General features: G+C 41.0%; 1 protein-coding gene across 3 annotated transcripts in view; it reads left to right on the top strand.

Moving 5' to 3' along the window:
* GRIP1 (glutamate receptor interacting protein 1) overlaps positions 1–21,417 on the top strand; it is a 318,436-nt gene that overhangs the window by 279,895 nt on the left and 17,124 nt on the right. For 2 of the 3 annotated variants that reach the window (XM_011929262.1, XM_011929261.1), the window contains 4 exons: positions 6,287–6,443; positions 8,415–8,526; positions 8,639–8,683; positions 13,799–14,032. In XM_011929262.1, coding sequence (XP_011784652.1) covers positions 6,287–6,443; positions 8,415–8,526; positions 8,639–8,683; positions 13,799–14,032 — 548 coding nt within the window. The remainder of the gene's footprint in view (positions 1–6,286; positions 6,444–8,414; positions 8,527–8,638; positions 8,684–13,798; positions 14,033–21,417) is intronic. The other variant, XM_011929263.1, reaches the window with a different exon arrangement.

Genomic DNA, 21,417 nt, shown 5'->3' with positions numbered 1-21,417 from the left:
GGCAGGTGCCTGTAATCCCAGCTACTCGGGAAGCTGAGGCAGGAGAATTGCTTGAACCCGGGAGGCGGAGGTTACAGTGAGCCAAGGTCATCATGCTGCTGCACTCCAGCCTGGGTGATAGAGTAAGATTCTGTCTCTAAATAAAGAAATAATCCAAAAGAGAAATGACTTAGGGCCATACATTTTATTTATTTTTTATTATTTTATTTTTTGAGACTGAGTTTTGCTTTTATCGCCCAGGCTGGAGTGCAGTGGTGCAATCTCGGCTCACTGCAACCTCTGCCTCCCAGGTTCGAGAGACTCTCCTGCCTCAGCCTCCCAAGTAGCTGGGACTACAGGTGCCCGCCACCACGCCCAGCTAATTTTTGTGTTTTTGGTAGAGACGGTGTTTCACCATGTTGTCCAGGCTGGTCTTGAATTCCTAACCTCAGGTGATCTGCCCGCCTCGGCCTCCCAAAGTTCTGGGATTGCAGGCGTGAGCCACTGTGCCCTGCCTGAGCCACTGTGCCCCGCCAGTACATTTAAAAAATATTATTTCTTTTTTCAACTTATTTTATCAATTTTTAATTTAAAATGTAGTTTCCAATATCATATGTGTAATGTGCTTACACCATCATTCAACAAAAAATAAGTTTCATTATCTATCTGGCAGTTGATTTTTTCTTATACCTGGGCTGCCTCATTTATTCTCTGGCTTTTAAGCTTGACTCCTGGTATAAAGGAATAACCCTCAGGGCCTGTTAACTTCTTATCAGTAATGGGCAACAGGTTTGCCTTTTACCTAAACATAATTTTCCTCAGATATTCCCTCTTTTAAATCATGGTATCTTCGGCCAGCTGTATCAGTTAAAGGTCAAGTTTAGCTGACTTAAAGATTTTCTTCTACATACAAAACAAAATTTAAATGATGGCACTTAAGCAGCATCAGGATTTATTTTTCCCATGGTGTCATCAGGACGCAGGTATCTCACTCCCTCTATTCAGCATCTCTGATGTCCCTCCATTGCCACTGCCTTTGTTTCAGGCCTGACAAAATGCGGTAACTCCTTCCTCATTTATCTTCTTACTTTGAGCATCTTATCCCACATTTCTATCAATAATCTTTAGAAAAACCAAATCTAGTCATGCCACTCCCTTAAACCAAAAAAAACCCTCTTTTGATGGTTATCTGTTGTTATAGGATAAACTCAAAGGTCTTCAATTTAAAACACAGGGTTCTTTGTAATCTAGTCCCTGAATACTTTATCAGTCCACCTTCTGACACTTCTTTGCAGTACCTTTTAGTACACTACACATACCCGGAATATCTCACTATTCTCTAAGCAAGTTTTGCATTGTGGTACCTTGATAACACCAGGTATTTTGATAATGTTAATTAACCTCTTAATCAGTTTCAAATCCATTGAGAAATAGAAATGAGAGTCAGCTATGGATTAAAATATCAACATTTCATTTTTTTTTTTTTGGTAGAAAAAGCTGGATTGGTCCTGCAGCCAGAATCAGGATAATTATTTTCCTACCCTCAATCCAAGTCTAGACATTGAAATTTGAATGAGACACAAGTCAGATCTACACAGCAAACCATAACTGAACTGATTACCAATCAATGAGATTAGGTTCAGCTGAAGAGAACTACAAACTCTAGCAATACATTGACTTGCATTATAAAGAAGCAGACACTTCGAGCTGGTATGTAACTCCACAGTGTCATCAGAGGCCCATGCTTCTAAATATTTCGACTGTGTTATGCTTAGCACCTGACTTTCATCCTTGGGGTCACCTCATAGTCCAAGACAGTTACTGGGGCTCCAGCAATTTCATTTGCATTCCAGACAGCAGTAGCAAAGGTGTAAGGAGCCTTCTCAGAAGTCCCCTTAGCTATATTATTGACCAGAACATTTCACTAAATTGCACTTAGCTTTGAGAGAAGCTAAGAAGTATAGTTTTAGTCTGAGCAATAATTTGCTCACCCCAAAATGGGTATTCTGGTACTAAGGATGAAGAAGAGAATGAATGTTTTGATGAGCAACTGGTAGTCTGCCACAGTTATCTAACTGCCCAGTCATGCCTTTTCTTGCCTCTGTCAAGCTCAGAGAGCCCCAAGATTGTGACCCAGGCTTGCTTACCACACAGCACAGCAGCAGTGGGAGAGAAAGGGTCCAGAGAAAGCCAGGAACGGGCTGAGTGGCATGCCCAGTGTTCTTTTCCAAAACTCAACAGCTGGGTAAATCACATTCCTTCTATGGGGAGGAATAAGTATACATGGTAAGAGGGCCCAGAATATTCCTGGAATACTTTTCCCTTCTTAGGAGTAGAACAGAGATCCACTGATAGAATCAAGGCCCTGTTTACCCTGACTGCACCTTTACCAGGCTCTCTTCTACTTGGCCAACACTGTCTGTTGTTGTTGTTGTTGTTGTTTTTGAGACAGAGTCTCACTCTGTTGCCCAGGCTGGAGTGCAATGGTATGCCCTCGGCTCGCTGCAACCTCCGCCTCTTGCGTTCAAGAGATTCTCTTGCCTCAGCCTCCAGAGTAGCTGGGACAACAGGCATGCATCACAACACCCAGCTAATTTTTGTATTTTTAGTAGAGATGGGTTTTCGCCATGTTGGCCAGACTGGTCTCGAACTCGTGGCCTCAGGTGGATCACTTCCTTCAGGGAATCCCAAAATGCTGGGATTACAGGCATGAGCCACCGTGCCCACCATGCACTGTCTTACCCAACAGTTCCAACTAGTAAATGCTGACCTGCTATCTAACTCTAAGCTTTTATGTCATTTTTCCTTTGGCACCCTTCATGATCCACCTTCCAATCCCCAAACTGGTCTCTGTCCTTCCATATTAGTGTATTAAGACTAAAAGTATGACACTTTCACATGCTACTAGAACTCACTTTCTATGCTTCTTTCTTCTCCTTCTCCTATACATATACCAAACAATGCAGTTTTTGAGGACAGGAATCAGGTTTATTTCCCTTTGCATTTTAGTTCCTGATATATAGTATCTGATACTTAAGAGACACCCAAATGTTTACTGCATTAATAATGCTGAGACTTATCTCTTTTCCTTGTCTCCCTACCTTAAAGATAAAGAAACCGAGATCTTGAGAGGTTGAAGGACTTAGTATATAGTAACAATGGGCATCTGTGTTCATTAAAACCTCCTTGTGTTCTAGGCACTTTTGTAAGGTGTGCATTCATTCTTCTTCATTCTCTTACCAACCTAGTAAAGTACCTATTGTTATCCCCATTTTACCCTCAGGTTAGTTGGCCAGGCTGTGAAGTGAGGAAGTGGCTGAGCTAGGATTTCAACCTTGGTCTTTTCTTACTTTACTTTTATTAAGTTTTATTTATTTATTTATTTATTTTTGAGACAGGGTCTTGCTATGTTGCTCAGACTGGTCTCGAACTCTTGGGCTCAAGGGATCCTCTTATCAGCCTCTCAAGTAGCTGGTATTACAGGTATTCATAACCATGCCCAGTTACTTTTCTATTTTTGAGATAGGGTCTCGCTTTGTCACCCAGGCTAGAGTGCAGTGGTGCAAACTTGGCTCATTGCGGCCTCAACGACCAGACTTAAGCGATCTTCTTGCCTCAGCACCCCAAGTAGCTGGCATGTGCCACCATGCCTAGCTAATTTTGGAGGTTTGGGTTTTTGTTTGTTTTCTTTGTAGAGATAGCTGATTGCCCAGGCTGGTCTTGAACTCCTAAGCTCAAGCCATCTGCCTGTCTTGGCCTCCCAAAGTGCTAGACGTGAGCCACGACACCTGGTCAACTTCTCTTACTTTAATCTCTGGGTCAGCATAGCACGGACTACGGAAGAGCTGGGATCAGGTTTTCTGACTTTACATTTCACCCAAAGAGATTTGAATCTTATCCCCTTTTCTTTCTCTGCTTTGTTGTAATGCAATAATCATTTAATAGTGCTTATTAAGACAAGGCATCCTTATTAGAGATACACATGCCTTTCAAGGTTAGCAGTTTCCTACTGATGGTGGTGCACATCTGCTCAAGCCCATTCTTGCACTCTTGCCTAAGTCTCCAAGAACTACTTATTATACAAAGAACAGTTGGAAAGAAAATCAGTCTAAAGTTGAAATTTCACCAGGGAACTCAGTGGTCATTCGGGTTAATGCTTATCAGAAAAGGATACTCCAGGAAGACACCACCAATTAGCATTGGCTCTTTGAAAGGTTGAGGGTTGAAACCAGTTAAAGAAAGTGAGGTATAGGCTTCCCCAAACTCTTCGTATTATAAAAGCTGAGACTTCAGGTATTTGGGGTTGGTTTGGTTGGTTCAGAAGGAGAAAATGGTTAGTCCATCAGAGGGAGCCAGGATGAAATTCACAGCTACTTAGTTCCCCTTCAAGAGAAGACACCTCTGTGTTTCCTTAAGTCAACACTTTCGACAGAAAACTGCATTCATCACGCAAGACTTCTTCCCAGATGGCTAACCACGCTTCTGCAGTTATCTAGGAAAAAGAGAGAGAATGAGATATTGAACTGTAAATATTTCCTCTGCTCCAAGGTCTTCTAATCCTTGGTGCCCTAAAATAGAAGGTTCTTAGAGTATTTCCATCATGTGGTGGTAGGCATTGCCCTGGGTTCTTGAGATCAAATCCTTTTGATCAGAGAGTATTATTCTTCAGATATCCTGCTGTCCTTGGGCTTTAAACTAGTAGCAAAAACGGCATTAGAGGTGGAGAGAAAGTGAACGGGGAAGAGGAAACCAGGATATCGTGGAGACAGAATCATCTTACACGATCAGACCATTTAACTGTACCTGAAAATGTGGGTCCAGGTCTGTTTGCTGTATTAAATGATTTAAGCACAGTAAGAAACATATCATATTCCAAGCCAATGCATCCATGTAAATACACATGCACACACACAAGTCACAACCTGAGGTAGTGGATGAAGGAGTATGTGATGATTACAGCACAAGCTATGGAGTCAGACCTACAATCGAGCCCCACTTAAACCCCCAAAATAATTTTGAAGAACTATATACCCCATCACCTACTAAAAGTTGTTGTCTAAATGTTTTTCTCACAAAATGTAAATACTTGCAAAGACTGTAATTTCCGGTTTGTTGTAAAAATGCTTTAAAAATATTTCTATCAAAATCTTTGAACTACAGCTTCAGCTCAAATTTGTGGAAAGTGTCTATTATGTAACTGAATTGCCAAAGCCATTCCTCACTGTCTCACCCATCAGGCTAATCAGATATAACTCCCTGGTGGAAAAAAGTCAGCATTTTGCAATTCAAATAAACAATAAACGCAGCAGGCTCCTTATCCCTGACATCCGTTGCCCTTCTGAATTCTCTGAGGCAGCATGAGAGATGGACGAGCAAAAGGGGTGAAATCCTTGCCGTGAGTTTGTGCCTGGTTGAAATAACACCTTGTTCCCAACAGACCTCATCACAGGAACAAGGCTTTCCCAAATTATCCCTTGATTTGGCAGCTGGGAGTCTATATCCCAGGGCCCAAGCACTTTCAAATACTTGAAATGGGGCCAGCACAATGGCTCACGCCTGTAATCACAGCACTCTGGGAGGCCAAGGTGGGTGGATGACCTGAGGTCAGGAGTTCGAGACCATCCTGGCCAACATGGTAAAACCATGTCTCTACTAAAAATAAAAAAGATTAACTGGATGTGGTGGTGCACTTCTGTAATGCTAGCTACTTGGGAGGCTGAGGCAGGAGAATTGTTTGAACCCAGGAGGAGGAGGTTGCAGTGAGGCGAGATCGCACCACTGTACTCCATCCTGGACGACAGAGCAAGACTCCATCTCAAAAAAAAAAAAAAGATTTGAAATGGATGAGAAATATGTCTTCTGTTTGTAAAGTGGCAGGAGTACAGTTGTGAAAGAGGAAATGAGAAGGGAGAACTAACTGGCAGATCTCAGCTAAGCCAGTTTTGGGAAGAAGTGCATCTAGAACTTGAGGATCTGAAAACCGATTCTCCTAAAATTGTGACTTGAACTCCCAAGAAAGTTTGCAAGTAGCCTTGGGTACTTGAAACCACTGTTCTAAGCCGTCGGTGTCCTCATCTGTAAAATGCAAATAATGAGTTTCTACCTCCAAAGATGGCTCTAAAGAAAAAAGACGCCTCAAAATGAAGTACTTGGTGAAGTCCTTGGTGCACAATAAGCACACACAATGTGTTCACTATTGTCATTGTCATTGCTGTTATTATTCAACTCCTTTACTGGTTAACAATGTAATTTCTCAATGTATTAAGTAATCCTTGGGCCCAATGCTAACACCTTGTTTATATTTTAGGCACTAGTTTTCAGGCCTCAGGATACAATTTCAACACCTATGACTGGAGGAGTCCAAAACAGAGAGGCAGCTTGTCCCCAGTCACTAAGCCTCGAAGCCAGACTTACCCAGATGTGGGGCTGAGTAATGAAGACTGGGACCGGTCCACAGCCAGTGGGTAAGGTTTTCAACCACTGCTGCCTCATCCAAGATGACTGCATGGTCATGTGGGCAAGATTTGAACTTCTGTACTTCCAGTGGCACATATTGTTAGTATGGGCTTCTTAAAACCACCATAATCGTCCAAGCTGGCCACATGGCAGGATTCTAAAAGCTGCCTGACCAGTGGCAGACTGAGCACCACACAACAGGGCAAGAGCTGGGTTTCCCCTATCGAAAACAGTAGTAGCACCTGGGGAGAAGCTGCTTCTGTAAACTTTGCACTCCCTTCCTTATGACAGGTAGGTTCCTCTCCTTTATTTTATTTTATTATTTTTTTGAGACAGAGTCTCACTTTGCTGCCCATGCTGCAGTGCAATGGCAAGATCTCGGCTCACTGCAACCTCTACCTCCCAGATTCTAGTGATTCCCATGCCTCAGCCTCCTGAGTAACTGGGATTATAGGCGTGTGCCACCACATCTGCCTAATTTTTTTTTAAATTTTATCTTGTATTATTTTTATTTTTTATTTTATTTTATTTTTTGAGATGGAGTATTGCTCTATTGCTTAGGCTGGAGTGCAGTGGCGCCATCTCGGCTTACTGCAACCTCCACCTCCTGGGTTCAAGTGATTCTCCTGTCTCAGCCACCCAAGTAGCTGGGATTGCTGGCATGCGCCACCACGCCTGGCTAATTTTTGTATTTTTACTAGAGACAGGGTTTCATTGTGTTGACCAGGCTGGTCTCGAACTCCTAATCCTCATGATCTGCCTGCCTCAGCCTCCCAAAGTGCTGGGATTACAGGTGTAAGCCACCATTCCCAGCCTATTTTTTATTTTTGAGATAAGGTCTCACTCTGTCATCCAGGCTGGAGTGCAGTGGCATGATCTCAGCTCACTGCAACCTCTACCTCCCAGGGTCAAGCAATTCTCCTGCCTTAGGCCCCCAATTAGCTGGGACTACAGGCACCTGCCACCATGCCAGCTAATTTTTGTGTTTTTAGTTATTTTTAGTAGAGACAGGGTTTCACCATGTTGGCCAGGCTGGTCTCCTGACCTCAAGTGATCTGCCCACCTAGGCCTCCCAAAGTGCTGGGATTACAGGCATGAGCCACTGCACTGTGCCCCTCTCCTTTCTTTTAAAAGTTAGTTTCACATTAAGTTACAATTTTTTTTAAGATACCTCATGGATCCATCTTTTCAGCAAAGTATATTTTACCATTTTGTTCCTTACCAAAACATTTTAAGGAAATTTATAAACAGTGATAGCATTTGGTTTACTTATAGTGATCTTTAAATAAGTGGGAAAAACACATGTTTCTCTCTTAGAGAAAATTTTGATTTCTCTTTCCTTGCAGATATAGCAGCTGAAATACATTTCCAGCATTCCATCCCATTCCAATAGGGTCATCACGTGGCTGCAGCCCATTTAGCAGCAGCCACAAATAGTCTGAAATCCGGTAGTAAGACCATGGACCATACTTTCCATCTTCACAACACTGCATTTCCTAAAGCGTTCCTCTGCTGCAGCTCATATACTTGGAGGGCACAGGTGAAAGAAAGCCTGATCCAAAATGACTGCCTTTCTTTATTTTGTGTGAGATGAAGGAGAGATATTCTGGATACAAAAAAAAAAAAAAAAAGCCGGGTGCGGTGGCTCATGCCTGTAATCCTAGCACTTTGGGAGGCCGAGACAGGCGGATCACGAGGTCAGGAGATCAAGATCATCCTGTCTAAAATGGTGAAACCCTGTCTCTACTAAAAATACAGAAAAAAAAAAAAAAGCTGGGCCTGGTGGCAGGCACCTGTAGTCCCGGCTACTCGGGAGACTGAGGCAGGAGAATGGTGGGAACCCGGGAAATGGAGCTTGCAGTGAGCCGAGATTGCGCCACTGCACTCCAGTCTGGGCTATAGAGCAAGACTCTCTCAAAAAAAAAAAAAAAAAAAAAGTCTGGCAAGTTCCTAACCCAGCCTGTGTTTCTTGACAACAGTTTTGCAGCGGCTGCCGATAGTGCAGAGACAGAACAAGAGGAGAACTTCTGGTCTCAAGCGCTGGAGGATTTGGAAACCTGCGGACAGTCAGGAATTCTGAGAGAACTGGAGGTAGCCTCAGTCCTGCTACTTACTTTTATTGTTTCTACATTCATTTTTTTTGGTCCTTTTAAGTTTGCATTTCTCACACCAGTTCATTTAAAAGCTTTAACCCTTTCCACAGGAGAAAGCTGACAGGCGTGTGTCTTTGAGAAACATGACTCTCGTGGTAGCTACCCTTTATGTTTATATTTTTGCTTGTGAAGCTGCCTTCCCTACCCCCTTGCCTTCTGGACAGCAATTTGATTTTATACAATGCAGTCAAAAGTATTTATTTCCCCATCTCCACCCCTCAAGCTTACTGACTTGTGGCTTCTGCCATTGCTCCCTGCTAACCCTGACTGTATCTGTTTCCCACCAAATCGCTAAAAAGCGAGCTAAGTCTCCCAGCAGTGGCGCATCCCATTCTCTTAGTTGCTTTAGAAAGGTTTCTTTGGCATGTTTTCATTTGTACCTGGTAGAGAAATTAATTTGATCGCTAAGAGGAACATAAGAGGAAATTTTATTTTACTTTGTTTTGTCCTTAAAGTAGATGACAATGCAGCTGGTGAAAAAGGCCAGTCTATTTGATAAGCAGCAAAAATATTACATGGTACGTTGCTGTTAATTGCAAATCCTGATTCCATCTGTATTAACTTAGTGTGAATTCAAGGAAGAATGAGATGGAATGTAATAGCTGAACTCCTGGTGAGTTCTTTAATCAAAGCCATGAATTTGCTGATGGTATTCACACTTTAGTCTGGGAAGTCCTGGACTGTTTCCTTTTATGTTCTTTTAAATTTTCTGAGCTGTAAAAAATAAAGTGGCAAAAGTCTCATTTTTATTTTGATGTCTTATGAGGTCCCCAAGTCACCATAAGGAATGTGAATGGCATAATGGGGTGAAACTCTTGCAATTCTAAAATGATTACTCATCTTTATATTATTTTGCTTCTCAATTGCATGTGTGGATATTTTATGTGATTCTAATGTTTGTGAATTTGCAAAGAGAATTATAAAGAAAAATATTGGTTTGAACTTGTAAACATCATAGTATTACCTGGCATGAACTGCAGCTTCAGAGCACAGTTAAAGGTTCTGGACATGGATAATCCTGTAAAATCTAAATGAAGTAAGATGTTAGCAGTGATTCCTTTTTATACAACTTTCAAAAAGAACAGAATGCTTAAGTATCAGCTGGCTTATTTAAACCTGTACCACCTTCTGTGTGTAGAATGATGAAGAAAAGTAGCCCAAACTGAATAATGAGCACAATTCACAATTCTTGAACATAACCCTGCTTTTGAAAGCATGTTTTGGCTCATCCTGCATTTTCATTGTGCATTTTGATACTTCCCTTTTGAAGAAAAAAGTTGTTTTTCTAACAGCTTGTTTTACATTAGGCAAAAATAAAATGATGTAAAAAGTAATACAATGAGGTTCTGTTTTCACCCAGAAATTGAGTTATCTGATGAAAACAACATCCATCAGCAAGAGTAGACTTTATGTTGCCACAGCCTATGACTTTGCTGTAACATAGCTCCAGACAGGTGTGGCCCTTGACATTATTAATGCGGAAAGCAAATGAGTTGGATTTATAAGCCAAAGGGAAATTAAATCCTCAATTGGGATGAATGATTGGCAAATTCATAAATTAGTTATATTTAGACTATTATCACAAAGAATATTTATTTATTGGTTTAAATGAACCCCATTCCCTTGATTGGAAATGCTATTATACAAAAAATATTAGAGCTAGATTCTTGCATATTAAATTTACATCCAACATTAAAAGTTAAAGCACACTATACTACTAATAAATGTAGAAAGTTAGCTAAGATGAAAGATGATTACAATTGAAATGGAAATGAAAATTAATTTACTAATCATTTTCCCTATAGCTAGCAATAATTTAGGTTCAACTTTAGCACTGAAAAATGTATAGCTTTAACAAAGGAGAGAAATTTGAATGAGTCTTTGGACAAGTTTTTAACCTCTCTTATCAGATATTTCTTCTATAAAAGATGAAAATTATAATGAGCTAATAATTATGTGGCACTTAACAAGTATTCAACAAAGTATTCAGTAAAAATTAACTATTATTATTTTTGCCGTTTCTTGATTAATGAACACTGCTTTAACCATTTTTTGTTTAGCATAATATAGGAAGAAGATTTAACTAAAAGTCAGATAGAGAACTCTAGGTTGCCTTAGGGATAATACGCAATTATGAGTTACGGCAAATGAAAACAGGTAATACATACTCTTGAGACCAAAGCAAATCCTAGGTAATTAAAAATAATTTTTTTTAGCTTTTTATTTTAGTTTTTATATTTGTTTTACCTTTTATGTTCCTTCTTAGATGCTACGTAAAGTTCATTTTAAACAAAGTAATCAAATTTTGATTACTGTACAGACTCACATACTTACTTGGAAATGCGAACCAAAGAATTAGTGATAGTATCTTATTTCTTCCATCAGAACCTTTTCTAAATCAATTTGTAATTTCTTCTATGGCAGCTAAGACTCATCAAAGCAAAACTGTGGTCTCCCAGATGTAGTGATTAAGTGTTTCACTTCCAACACATGTCCTGTCATTCTCATGAAAAATGAATATTTAAAAACAGATGTTAACAAAGCAAACAACTAGTCTAAGTAGGTAAAAATAATAAATGGAGGGTCAGCATGGCAAGAAAATAACCACTGAGCACTATCAGATACACTAGATTAAACATAGAAATGGGGCAGGCACGGTGCCTCAGGCCGGTAATCCCAGCACTTTGGGAGGCTGAGGCAGGCGGATCACCTGAGGTCAGAAGTTTGAGACCAGCCTGGCCAATGTGGAGAAACCTCATATCTACTAAAAATACAAAAATTAGCCAGGCTTGGTGACAGGTACATGTGATCCCAGCTACTTGGGAGGCTGAGGCAAGAGAATTGCTTGAACCCAGGAGGCGGAGGTTGCAGTGAGCTGAGATTGCACCACTGAACTTCAGCCTGGTGACAGAGTGAGACTCCATTTAAAAATAAATAAATAAATAAATAATAAAATAAAATATACATGAGTAAGTGCCATAAAATAAAGAATATCCCATGACACCAATGAAGCCAGTAAAGAAAGGTTTCAATCAACTTAAAAAGGGTATTTATCTGAAATAAACTGTTATATAAATAGCCCACACTTGTTTTTAAATGCTAGGCATCTTTCTACTTACTAAAAAATAAGTTTTATATGGTTCAACCTAACATTTCACCGAGAAGCACCGAACACTCAAGAACGAGAGTTCTGGAGTCAGAATGCTAGAGCTCCATGCCCGGGCTCTTGGGCAAGTTGCTTAATTTGTCCATGCATCTCTTTCCTTTACTGAAGTGAGGATGTATGGTAATTTTAATATCTATTGTGTAGGGTTACTTATGTATTACATGATATTCTACATACAATCTGTATGGGACTTAGCACATGTTAATGTTCAGTGATTAGCAAGTCTTTTACAGTTATAATTTTCTTTTTCAAAATTATCAGTGTGATAACTGATCTAGCCAAGAAATGAATGGTCTACTTGTTTCATTTCTTTTTCAACAAAGTTGTTAGATATATGCACATGTGTGCCAACACTTGGCTGTTGTTCAAAGATCTTGTTAATAGTGTGTGTATAGCTGAACACCAGGTGAATTTGAGAATCATGAAATCTTAGAGACGTGACAGATGAAAACTCTACTCACTTTGCAGTATTCCCTTATGATCAATAGTTTTATAAAGTGCCCTCAGCTCATTTACTACCAATGTGAGCTTGGGTGAGTCAGCTTCTTTGTGCCTCAGTTGCTTACCTATAAGTTGAGAGGAATGGCCAGGTGTGGTGACTCGCACCTGTAATCCCAGCACTTTGGGAGGCTAAGTCGTGTAGGTCACTTGAGATCAGAAGTTCCAGACCAGCCTGGCCAGCATGGTGAAATCCATCTCTACTAAAAATACAAAAATTAGCCGAGCATGGTGGTCCTTGCCGGTATTCCCAGCTACTTGGGAGGCTATGGCACAGAACTGCTTGAACAAAGAAGGCAGAGGCTACAGTGAGCCAGGATCACACCACTGCACCCCAGCCTGGGTGACAGAGTAAGAGTCTGTCTCAAAAAAATAAATAGATAAATAAATAGAGAGGAGTAACAGTACCCACCCCATAGAGTTGTTGTGAGGCTTAAATGAGTGACTACATTCAAAAGACTCAACAAGTTAAGCTTCTGTTACTTTTAGCATCAGTATTAATATAAACAACTAAATCACATGGCAAATGGAACATGTTTTCAGTCCCCATGATTTCAGGCAGATTTATCAATGCTAGTTTACCTTTATACCATTACACCCAGGAGTACAGAGCTGGCTACGGGCATGTTTTCAGAATTTTAGCATTCTCCAACCATGAGAAATGAATATCTACTACTTGATATTGGTTTCAAATCCTTTTTTTTTTTCCAGTTCTGAGCCTTGTTCATCTTTGGTATCTAATCTTGTCATTACTTGTGAAGTATTCAGGGAAGAACATATTTGAAACCAAACAAACTTCCCAATTCACTGGTAACATCCAATTCAAGTGCTACTGCTTGTAAGCAAAAAGTTGAATATAAGAACATAATAAATGATAATAAATGAAAAGATTCTCTGAGGATCTTATACAAAGAGTATTTCTAAGAAACATTTAATCTGTACCAAATAATATGGAGACTTAGCTGGTCTACAAACTTTGGGGACAGGCCACTTGGCCACAGAAAAGACAATATACAGTGCTAGACAGACGCTTGGGAAGAACCCTTTGCCTTTATATCAGTCATCCCATTCATTCCAACCCATTGTTAGCTGCTGTTGGAGATAGAGGCAGCATTGCAAGTACAGGTAGCCTGGTGTCCATTGAGAAGTTCTTGGTTCATTTCTATAAGATATATTCAAGGTGGCCTCATGAATCCCATCTGTTAGAACCCACTCAGTGGAAAGTTAATGCTTAAAATGTAGTTTACGGTAAGCAAATGTTAGAGCTTTTCAATTTGCCTCAAAACTGCCAGGGGTGGTATTTGATTAAATAAACTCAACGGCTTAAGTACTTAAATTGGATTTGAGATGTGCATTATAAATGTCACTTGCAAAGCATTTTCCAGACTTTCATAGTTCAATTAGTACATCCATTCTCCAGCCTTTGGTTTTGCCCTGAAGAGACTGTATTTTTACCTCACAGAAGGATAAATGTGCTTACTGTTGAGCACCAAACCCTTTCCTTAGTCCATGGCTTAACTGTTTCTAAAAATTGTCAATGCCACAGGCAACAATCATGTCGGGGAGCACGATGAGTTTGAATCATGAGGCTCCAACACCTCGCAGTCAGCTGGGGCGACAGGCCAGCTTCCAGGAGCGCAGCAGCTCGCGGCCGCACTACAGCCAAACAACTCGGAGCAACACCCTGCCTTCAGATGTGGGGAGGAAGTCAGTAACCCTGAGAAAAATGAAACAAGAAATAAAGGAGATCATGTCTCCAACTCCTGTGGAGCTGCACAAGGTCAGTAAGCTTTCTCTTCTTTCCCTAGGGTCAAATTTGGCAGCCATTCTGCATAGCATGTATGCCCGGATGTAAGCATGGCAATGGTATCCTCCTGTCGGCTCAGCCAAGCAAAGAAGCTTAAAGACAGATATTCAGAGACTTTGTTCTCAAAATACAATCCCTGGGAGGTTATCCTGAAAAGCAGGGACAATTGGCTTTCAAGAAATGTATTTATCAAGTGTATTTATGATGTCTGGGTGTGGTGGTACACACCTATAATCTCAGCACTTTGGGAGGCCGAGGCAGGTGAATCACTTGAGGTCAGGAGTTCAACACCAGCCTGGCCAACATGGTGAAACCCCGTCTCTACTAAAAATACAAAAATTAGCCAGGCGTGATGGCAGGCACCTGTAATCCCAGCTACTTGGAAGGCTGAGGCAGGAGAACCACTTGAACCCGGAGGCAGAGGTTGCAGGGAGCCAAGATTGTGCCACTGCACTGCAGCCTCGGTGACAGAGCAACACTCTGTCCCCCCCACCAAAAAAAAATTATTTATGGCCAGAATCTTCTTACAAAAATTTGAGGCTCCAATGTCACACGGAGCTTGCATAATTAGTCTATTGTTCCAGTCTCACTGGAAGGGGAGAGGATTTTCTAAATGTCATACACTCATAGCTTCACAGAAAAGGGGGTTCAGGTTCAATGTAAGGAGGTTTAATCTTTCATTACAGACTTATAGTAGATGGTTATATTGTTCAGGAGACATGGAGTTCTCTCCAAGATGTGTTAGATGGTCTTGGGCCAGAATAAGGCAAGCCCTAGTTATGTTCTGTCTCTGACTGTGATAGTTGCCTCACTTTGCTACATGGAAGAAAACCCACTCTTGCACACAAAGTTGAATTCAAGATTTGCTGGCAAGGTTAACCAAGGCATATGTAAGTAACAGTGTTTGTGGAACCCTGGGCCAAGGAGAGCAGTGGAGGTCTAGTTTTCTTTTCTAGAGTGAGTGCTTTATTTTTTGTTAATATATAAGGATGTATTAAATGGTAACAATCTCATGCCATCTTTCTTGAGAACCAAGACGTTTTTTGTGGTTAATAATCTATTAGCTAGATATTCGTTATCTTATCCAGAAGAGCAAATAAATGTCAGATTCAGAGGAGGCAATAGGCTAGCTACTCGCTTTTTTCCTCTAAAGACCTCAATTTCCCTAGCCACCTCATTAAACCTAGTTATTTGTTTTGCAACTGACAAGGATATTGTGAGAGAAAGGATAGTATGGGAAGTTGGGTTCTGAACTTTGTGTTCCAATCCTGGGTTCATTCTTTCACCACTTACTCCTCCATTCATTTAATACCCATCATGTGCATTCATTCACTCAAAGAATGTATTACAAATCCCCAGGGAGTACAGAGTCTAGTGAGGAGACTGCCTGGGAAACAGAGGGAAGATAATGGCATCAGTCCAATGACAGAGGCAAGCCTGGGCAACCTTGAGGGTGGGCCCTAACCCACTATCAATGGACAGAAAAGACTTCCCAGAAGTAGGTGTTGACTATGCAGAGGAAGGTAAAGGATGGGTGGACATTCTAAGCACAGAGAAAAGCAGGTGCAAAGGAGTGTCAAAGATTGTGGTGCATTGAGAGAGGGGATGCAAATATTCTAACATGACCAGAGCCTAGAGTTGGAAGCTTGTGTGTTAGGAGGAATTACAGACTAAGAGAAAAAACAAAGACATTTCTGACATGTTAGGATGATGACCCAGGTTTAGGCCCCAGCCACAAGTTAGCTTGTTTATCCAGTTACCCTAAATTGATGTGTCTGATTGGTAAGTCACATATCCTAATATACTAATTGACATACGCCATTAGGCTGTAAGAAGTCCAATGGTGATTAAATTGCAGAAGCCACATATTCAGTCCTAAGTCTGCTGTACCAAGAAGAGGGCTGGTACCTGCAGGTTCCCTCAGGTACCTGTGAACACTGCCTTCCCCTCTTCTGTACAGTTCTGTTCCCCAGAGAAACAGGAGCCTGCTTGATAACCCACCTTCCTTCACCCCAAAGAGAATCCATATCAACATGTACTGAGTGCCTAGCAAGTGCTATATACTTCACATTTTCAGCCCTCACTTATACAGGATAGACAAATAGCAAGTATAAAATAGAGTCATTTTTTTCCTTTGGAGTGAAACATTCACCTCCAAGGAAGAAGATTATTGATAGCCCAGGAATACAAAAGACCTGTTTTCTCATCACTCCTTCACTAAAAGCATTTAGCAAAGATAATGACAATGAATTGGATGTGCAAGTGTTGTTATAGCCGAGGTTTAAAATGGCTCTGCTAAAAAATATATAAAAATTAAAAATAAAAGTATCATCCACTTACTGGCATAATGAGTGGCTGTGGATGGACTGGTTGGAACATTTGTGTGGCAGTGTGTGAACTGTGAGACCCTGAGATCACAGACACGCATGAGCCAAATTGACCTTATAAGTAGGATGCTTCTTTTTTCCTTCACTTCTGTCATTTTCTCTAAATGGTGACAATATGTACATATCCCATGAAGCTTCACTTTTTTTCTGAATTGATCCCCAACAAAATAAGACTCTAAAAAATAAGTGGTGTCCTAGACACTGCAAGCCCCCTAAAATGACCTAGTTAAGTGAAGATGTAGCTGAGATGCCTGTGGCCAGATACTATGGAATTATTGGAGTGATTTATGCTCACATCTTTTTCAAGGACTTCACTTACTCTGATAGGCCATCCAGGATGTTTGTTAGTAGGCACACCCTCCAATTTTGAAGGGCTGGAGTGGAGATATGGTCATTACAAAAGCTACTTAGAGCAAAGAGTGGTAATTGCATGTGTGTTGAATGTGGGTGTCTTTTGAACACCGAAAGACTACCTGATGTCATGAAAAGGCACAGTGACTTGTTAAAGGAATGGAGCTCTCTTTCCCTGGGGTACTGCTAGCCTATATTAAACCTTTGTGAACATTAGGAAAAGGTACTATTTTGCGGTGGTGGCATGGAGAAGGGAGCTAGGGAATGAGAAAAACAGCTTCCTCAAATTGAAGATAACCCAAGCCACAGTGCACAGCTGGTTTTCAGTCCCCTGAGCCTCCTTGGTACTCTTTTCCAAATGGACCTACTGGAGGAATTCCCAAGGGGCTGAAAAGACCAGGGTGGAGAAGCTGGGAGAGGTGAATAGCACACCGGGCTAAACATGCTTGGCATTATTTTCCTGGTGCTGTCTTTCTGGTGGCTCTTTCTCACATGGTTAGGCTGTATGCAGGAGAACAAGTGGTGGGCCTGTTCATATCTAGACTAGCACCTGTGAAACCTTATTATTTTCACTATAAGTTGGATCAAGATAATATGAATGAATGGAAAAGGATCTGTGCCATTGCTGGGAGGAAAAATAGCTAAAAACACTCCAGCTCCTGCAGGTGGGTTACTAACATCATCTCCATACGGAAAGAATAATGCATTGGCTCACCTTCCAGCTTCTGAGGTCTCAACCTACTCTCCAGAATTTGCCCCTCATTTTCTACCCTTTCCTTCCTGCCACTTCTCTTCCTCCAGACCTTTGGAAGATCCAGGTCGGAATCTAAATGGTTTTCACTCACTTTTCATCATCTGCTGCATCTGAGGCTCCACTGGGGTCTTGGCAAGCCTTCCTTCAAGTTGTCCATATTCATTCCTGAAGCCGAAAAGCCAGTTATCATGCCTGACACTGGAGAACAAAGAAACACAGTCTTATGTCCTCTTTGTAGACATGGGAGGGAAATGGAGCTGGAGTAATTTGGAACTCAGCATGGGGATAGAGAAAACAATAAATGGGTCACAGGGAAGTGATCTTCATGTCCTTTTAGGCCACTGTTTCTCCAACTTTCTCAGCTGGGATGCACAGTCTGAAATATATTGTACCTCACAATTCACTGCACATGTATACCCACACTCATATATGTGAATGAATCTAAAAATTGCACAGTATACACTGACGTTTTTCTGTTTTTTCTTCTGTTTCTTTTCAAATGCTAATCTCACTAAGCTGACTTCAAGACTTATTAGTAGGTCTCAACCAATAGTCTGAGGATTAAAGCCTTCGACAGTAGTTTGGAGTGTGAACCCCTGATGACCTTTTCCATGGGATGCTTGTTAAAATAAGGGTTCCTAAGCCCAGCACAGACTTAACGCGTCAGCATTTTCAGGGAGTGTGGGCCAAGAATCTACATTTTAGCAACCTTTCCAGTGGATTCTTTTGCAGAATAGAAATTGAGAATCACTCCCTTAGATTTTGCTAACTGGAGGTGATAACTGTTTCAGTGAAATCATAGGCAACAGCTGAGTGGCAGGGTACAAAGGAAATGAGGCTGCATCTAAGGCCCTGGAGCTTCTGCATTTTATCTTTCAAATGAATTCTGGTTTGTACTGCACCTTACCACAGATTCTCTCTCTTCGCAGATGAGGGGCCTGTGATCTCAGCTACTGTTCATTGATAACCCTTCTTTCCCTTCTGAAGCTTAAATATTCTTTGGTGTCTACTTAATCTGTTTCTGAAATGAGTTCTAGCCTCACTTCTTTGCACACCTTAAGGCAAAACGATTTTTTGTAGATGGAAAGTTCTCCACGTGCAGAGCATTTGGGCTTTTATAAAATTCATATTGAGGCTGGGCACAGTGGCTCACACCTATAATCCCCGTACTTTGGAAGGTCAATGCAAGAGGATCGCTTGAGCCCACAAGTTAGAGGCCAGCCTGGGCAGCGTAGCAAGACCCTATGTCTACAGAAAATGAAAAAATTAGCCGGGGATGGTGGTTTGCACCTGTAGTCTAAACTACTCGAGAGGCTGAGGCAAGAGGATCACTTGAGCCCGGAAGGTTAAGGCTTCATTGAGCTGTGATTGAGCCAGTGCACTCTCAAGCCTGGGTAACAGAGCAAGACTCCTTCTCTTCTCTTTAAAAAAAAAAAAAAAAAAATCATATTGACATTTCCTTTTGCTTTGCCATTCATGCTTTTCAATAAAATTATACTTCTTAATTGTATGCAGCCATTTTTATCTTTTTATAGAAACGCTTTTTAAAAATGTTGCAGCATCTGCTTTTATTTGTGGCTGCTGGTGGCATGACACTTGGACATTTCAGTCACTCACAAGTAACCTCTTTATTTTTGACAGCTGCTTTTGCTACCATCACCTTTTCCCCCCTCCAAGTCCAGTTTGCATGTTGATCATTTTTGAGTTTTCCGAGAGGGGAGCTTTGCTCTGCTTGATATGATAAAGTTGTTTTGCTCCTTAGAAGGAGTGTCATTTCCAATGTGTATAAAACCAGCTTCTTTTGCAATATCTCTCTGAGTCAGGAACAGGCTCAGTCCTCGGAGAAAGTATGAGATGGAAATATGTATCTTATTCTTGCATATGCTTCTTTCTTCACAAAATATTTGGAGTCAGCTCTCAAAATCAAAGAAATTCTCATGCCAGGCTTCAACTTTCTCCAAATAGCTAGTGTAGAATTGTGTACTGTGGAAATCACTAGAAGCTAAAAGCAACACACTGAATATATAAACTTTTTTTTTTTTTTTTTTTTTCTACCACACTTTGCTAGATCTGCTTCTCTTCCTTCAGGCAAGGAATGATAAACTAGAGAGAACATAGGCTTACTAGTCAGGCAGACCTTGCTTGCCATGCATTAGCCATGCCACTTCCATGAGCCACAGTTTCCTCACTTACCAAAGACGGAGCAGGGTCACTTGTTATCAGAAGAGGGAGACTTCACAATATAGCATTCTTTACTGGCAAAGTCACCATCATTCCATCTTGCTTCAACCTTACAGGGTGAGAAACTCAGACGATGAGACTTCTTCAGCATCCCAGACTCCAACAAGATCTAGATGACTGCCATGAAGCCATCCTAGACATTCTGTATACTCATTCTGTATACCAGAATGAGAATCTTTTCACAAAAAGAAGTGGATATGTGTCTAGTAACCAGTCACTTATCAGTTTGACCAGCAAATTCTCTCCCTGTAGAACCAGGGACAGCAAACAGAACATTATCAGGGGAACACAGAACTGTGGGACAAGGATTAGAGTTTGGCTTGTATGCTTTAAATAAATAATGGCATCCAGCCCTGACCTTCCTCAAAATATATCATTTCCATTAGCTTCCCTTCTCTATGATTCTGTTAAGACACACATTTTAAATGCATAAAACGTAATCTTTTTTGGGAGGAAGGTGAGGGATGGAGTCTGGCTCTGTTGCCCAGGCTGGAGTGAAGTGGCATAATCTCGGCTCACTGCAACCTCCGCCTCCCAGGTTCAAGCAATTCTCCTGCCTCAGCCTCCTGAGTAGCTGGGATTACAGGTAGGCACCACCACGCCCAGCTAATTTTTTTGTAGTTTTAGTAGAGACGGGGTTTCATCATGTTGGCCAAACTGGCCTCGAACTCCCATCCGCAGATGACCTGCCTGCCTTGGCCTCCCAAAGTGCTGGGATTACAGGCATGAGCCACCGTGCCCTCCCAAAAACCATAATCATTGAAGTTTTATTTTATTTTAAATAGACACATAAGCATTATATACATTTATGGAGTACAAAGGGATATCTTGATACATGTATGCACTGTAGAATCTATACATGAGTTATTGGCATATTCATGACCTCTGTAAGTCAGAGAAAATGACTGAGGCAAGTCTCAGTCATTTTTAATTTACTTTGCCAAAGTTAAGGACACGCCCTGGGGAAAAAGCGACACATACCGTAGGACAAATCTGCGATGTGTGCTTTTTCCAGAGAGGATCTGTGGGCTTCAATAGTTAAAGGAAAAAGAGTAAAGAAAAAAAGAAAGGGAGCGGGTAGATAAAAGAGGGAAGCAGTTGCATTCTGTTGAGCCTTTTGATTAGCTTCACTGAATAAATAATGGCATCCAACCCTGACCATCCTCATTTCGTTTTCCATGTGAAAAGAGTGGTTCATTATGCATTTATCTGGAGCTCAGCGAATCTGCATTTTTACATAAGATAAAATAATTATAGAGTATAGGTAGGGAGGAGTCAGATATGCATTTTTCTCAGGTGAGCAGAGGGATTACTTTGAGTTCCGTCCTTTGTCCCATATTTGTGAAGATAAGCTGTTAATTTACTTTGTCGGGGTGAAATTCAACTGAACTGTTTTAAAGATCTCAGGGCCCACCAGGAATTTCCTTGTGGGCAAAATATGAGAAAGGTATGTAGCTATCTATGTAGGAACAAGATGGGAAGGAGGTTTGTAGGACCCAGTGTCCAGCTTCACTATTTCCTTTGGCTTAGTGAGTTTGAGGTCCTGAGATTTGAATTTTATTTTCCTTTCACACCTCAACTATTTATCATTTCTTTTTTTTCTTTTTTTCTTTTTTTTTTTTTTT

The sequence above is a fragment of the Colobus angolensis genome, unplaced genomic scaffold (assembly GCF_000951035.1).
Source record: "Colobus angolensis palliatus isolate OR3802 unplaced genomic scaffold, Cang.pa_1.0 Scaffold80, whole genome shotgun sequence".
In the NCBI taxonomy this organism is placed as follows: domain Eukaryota; kingdom Metazoa; phylum Chordata; class Mammalia; order Primates; family Cercopithecidae; genus Colobus; species Colobus angolensis.
Note: the sequence above shows the minus strand (reverse complement) of the source record. Positions and strands in the feature narration are given on the sequence as shown.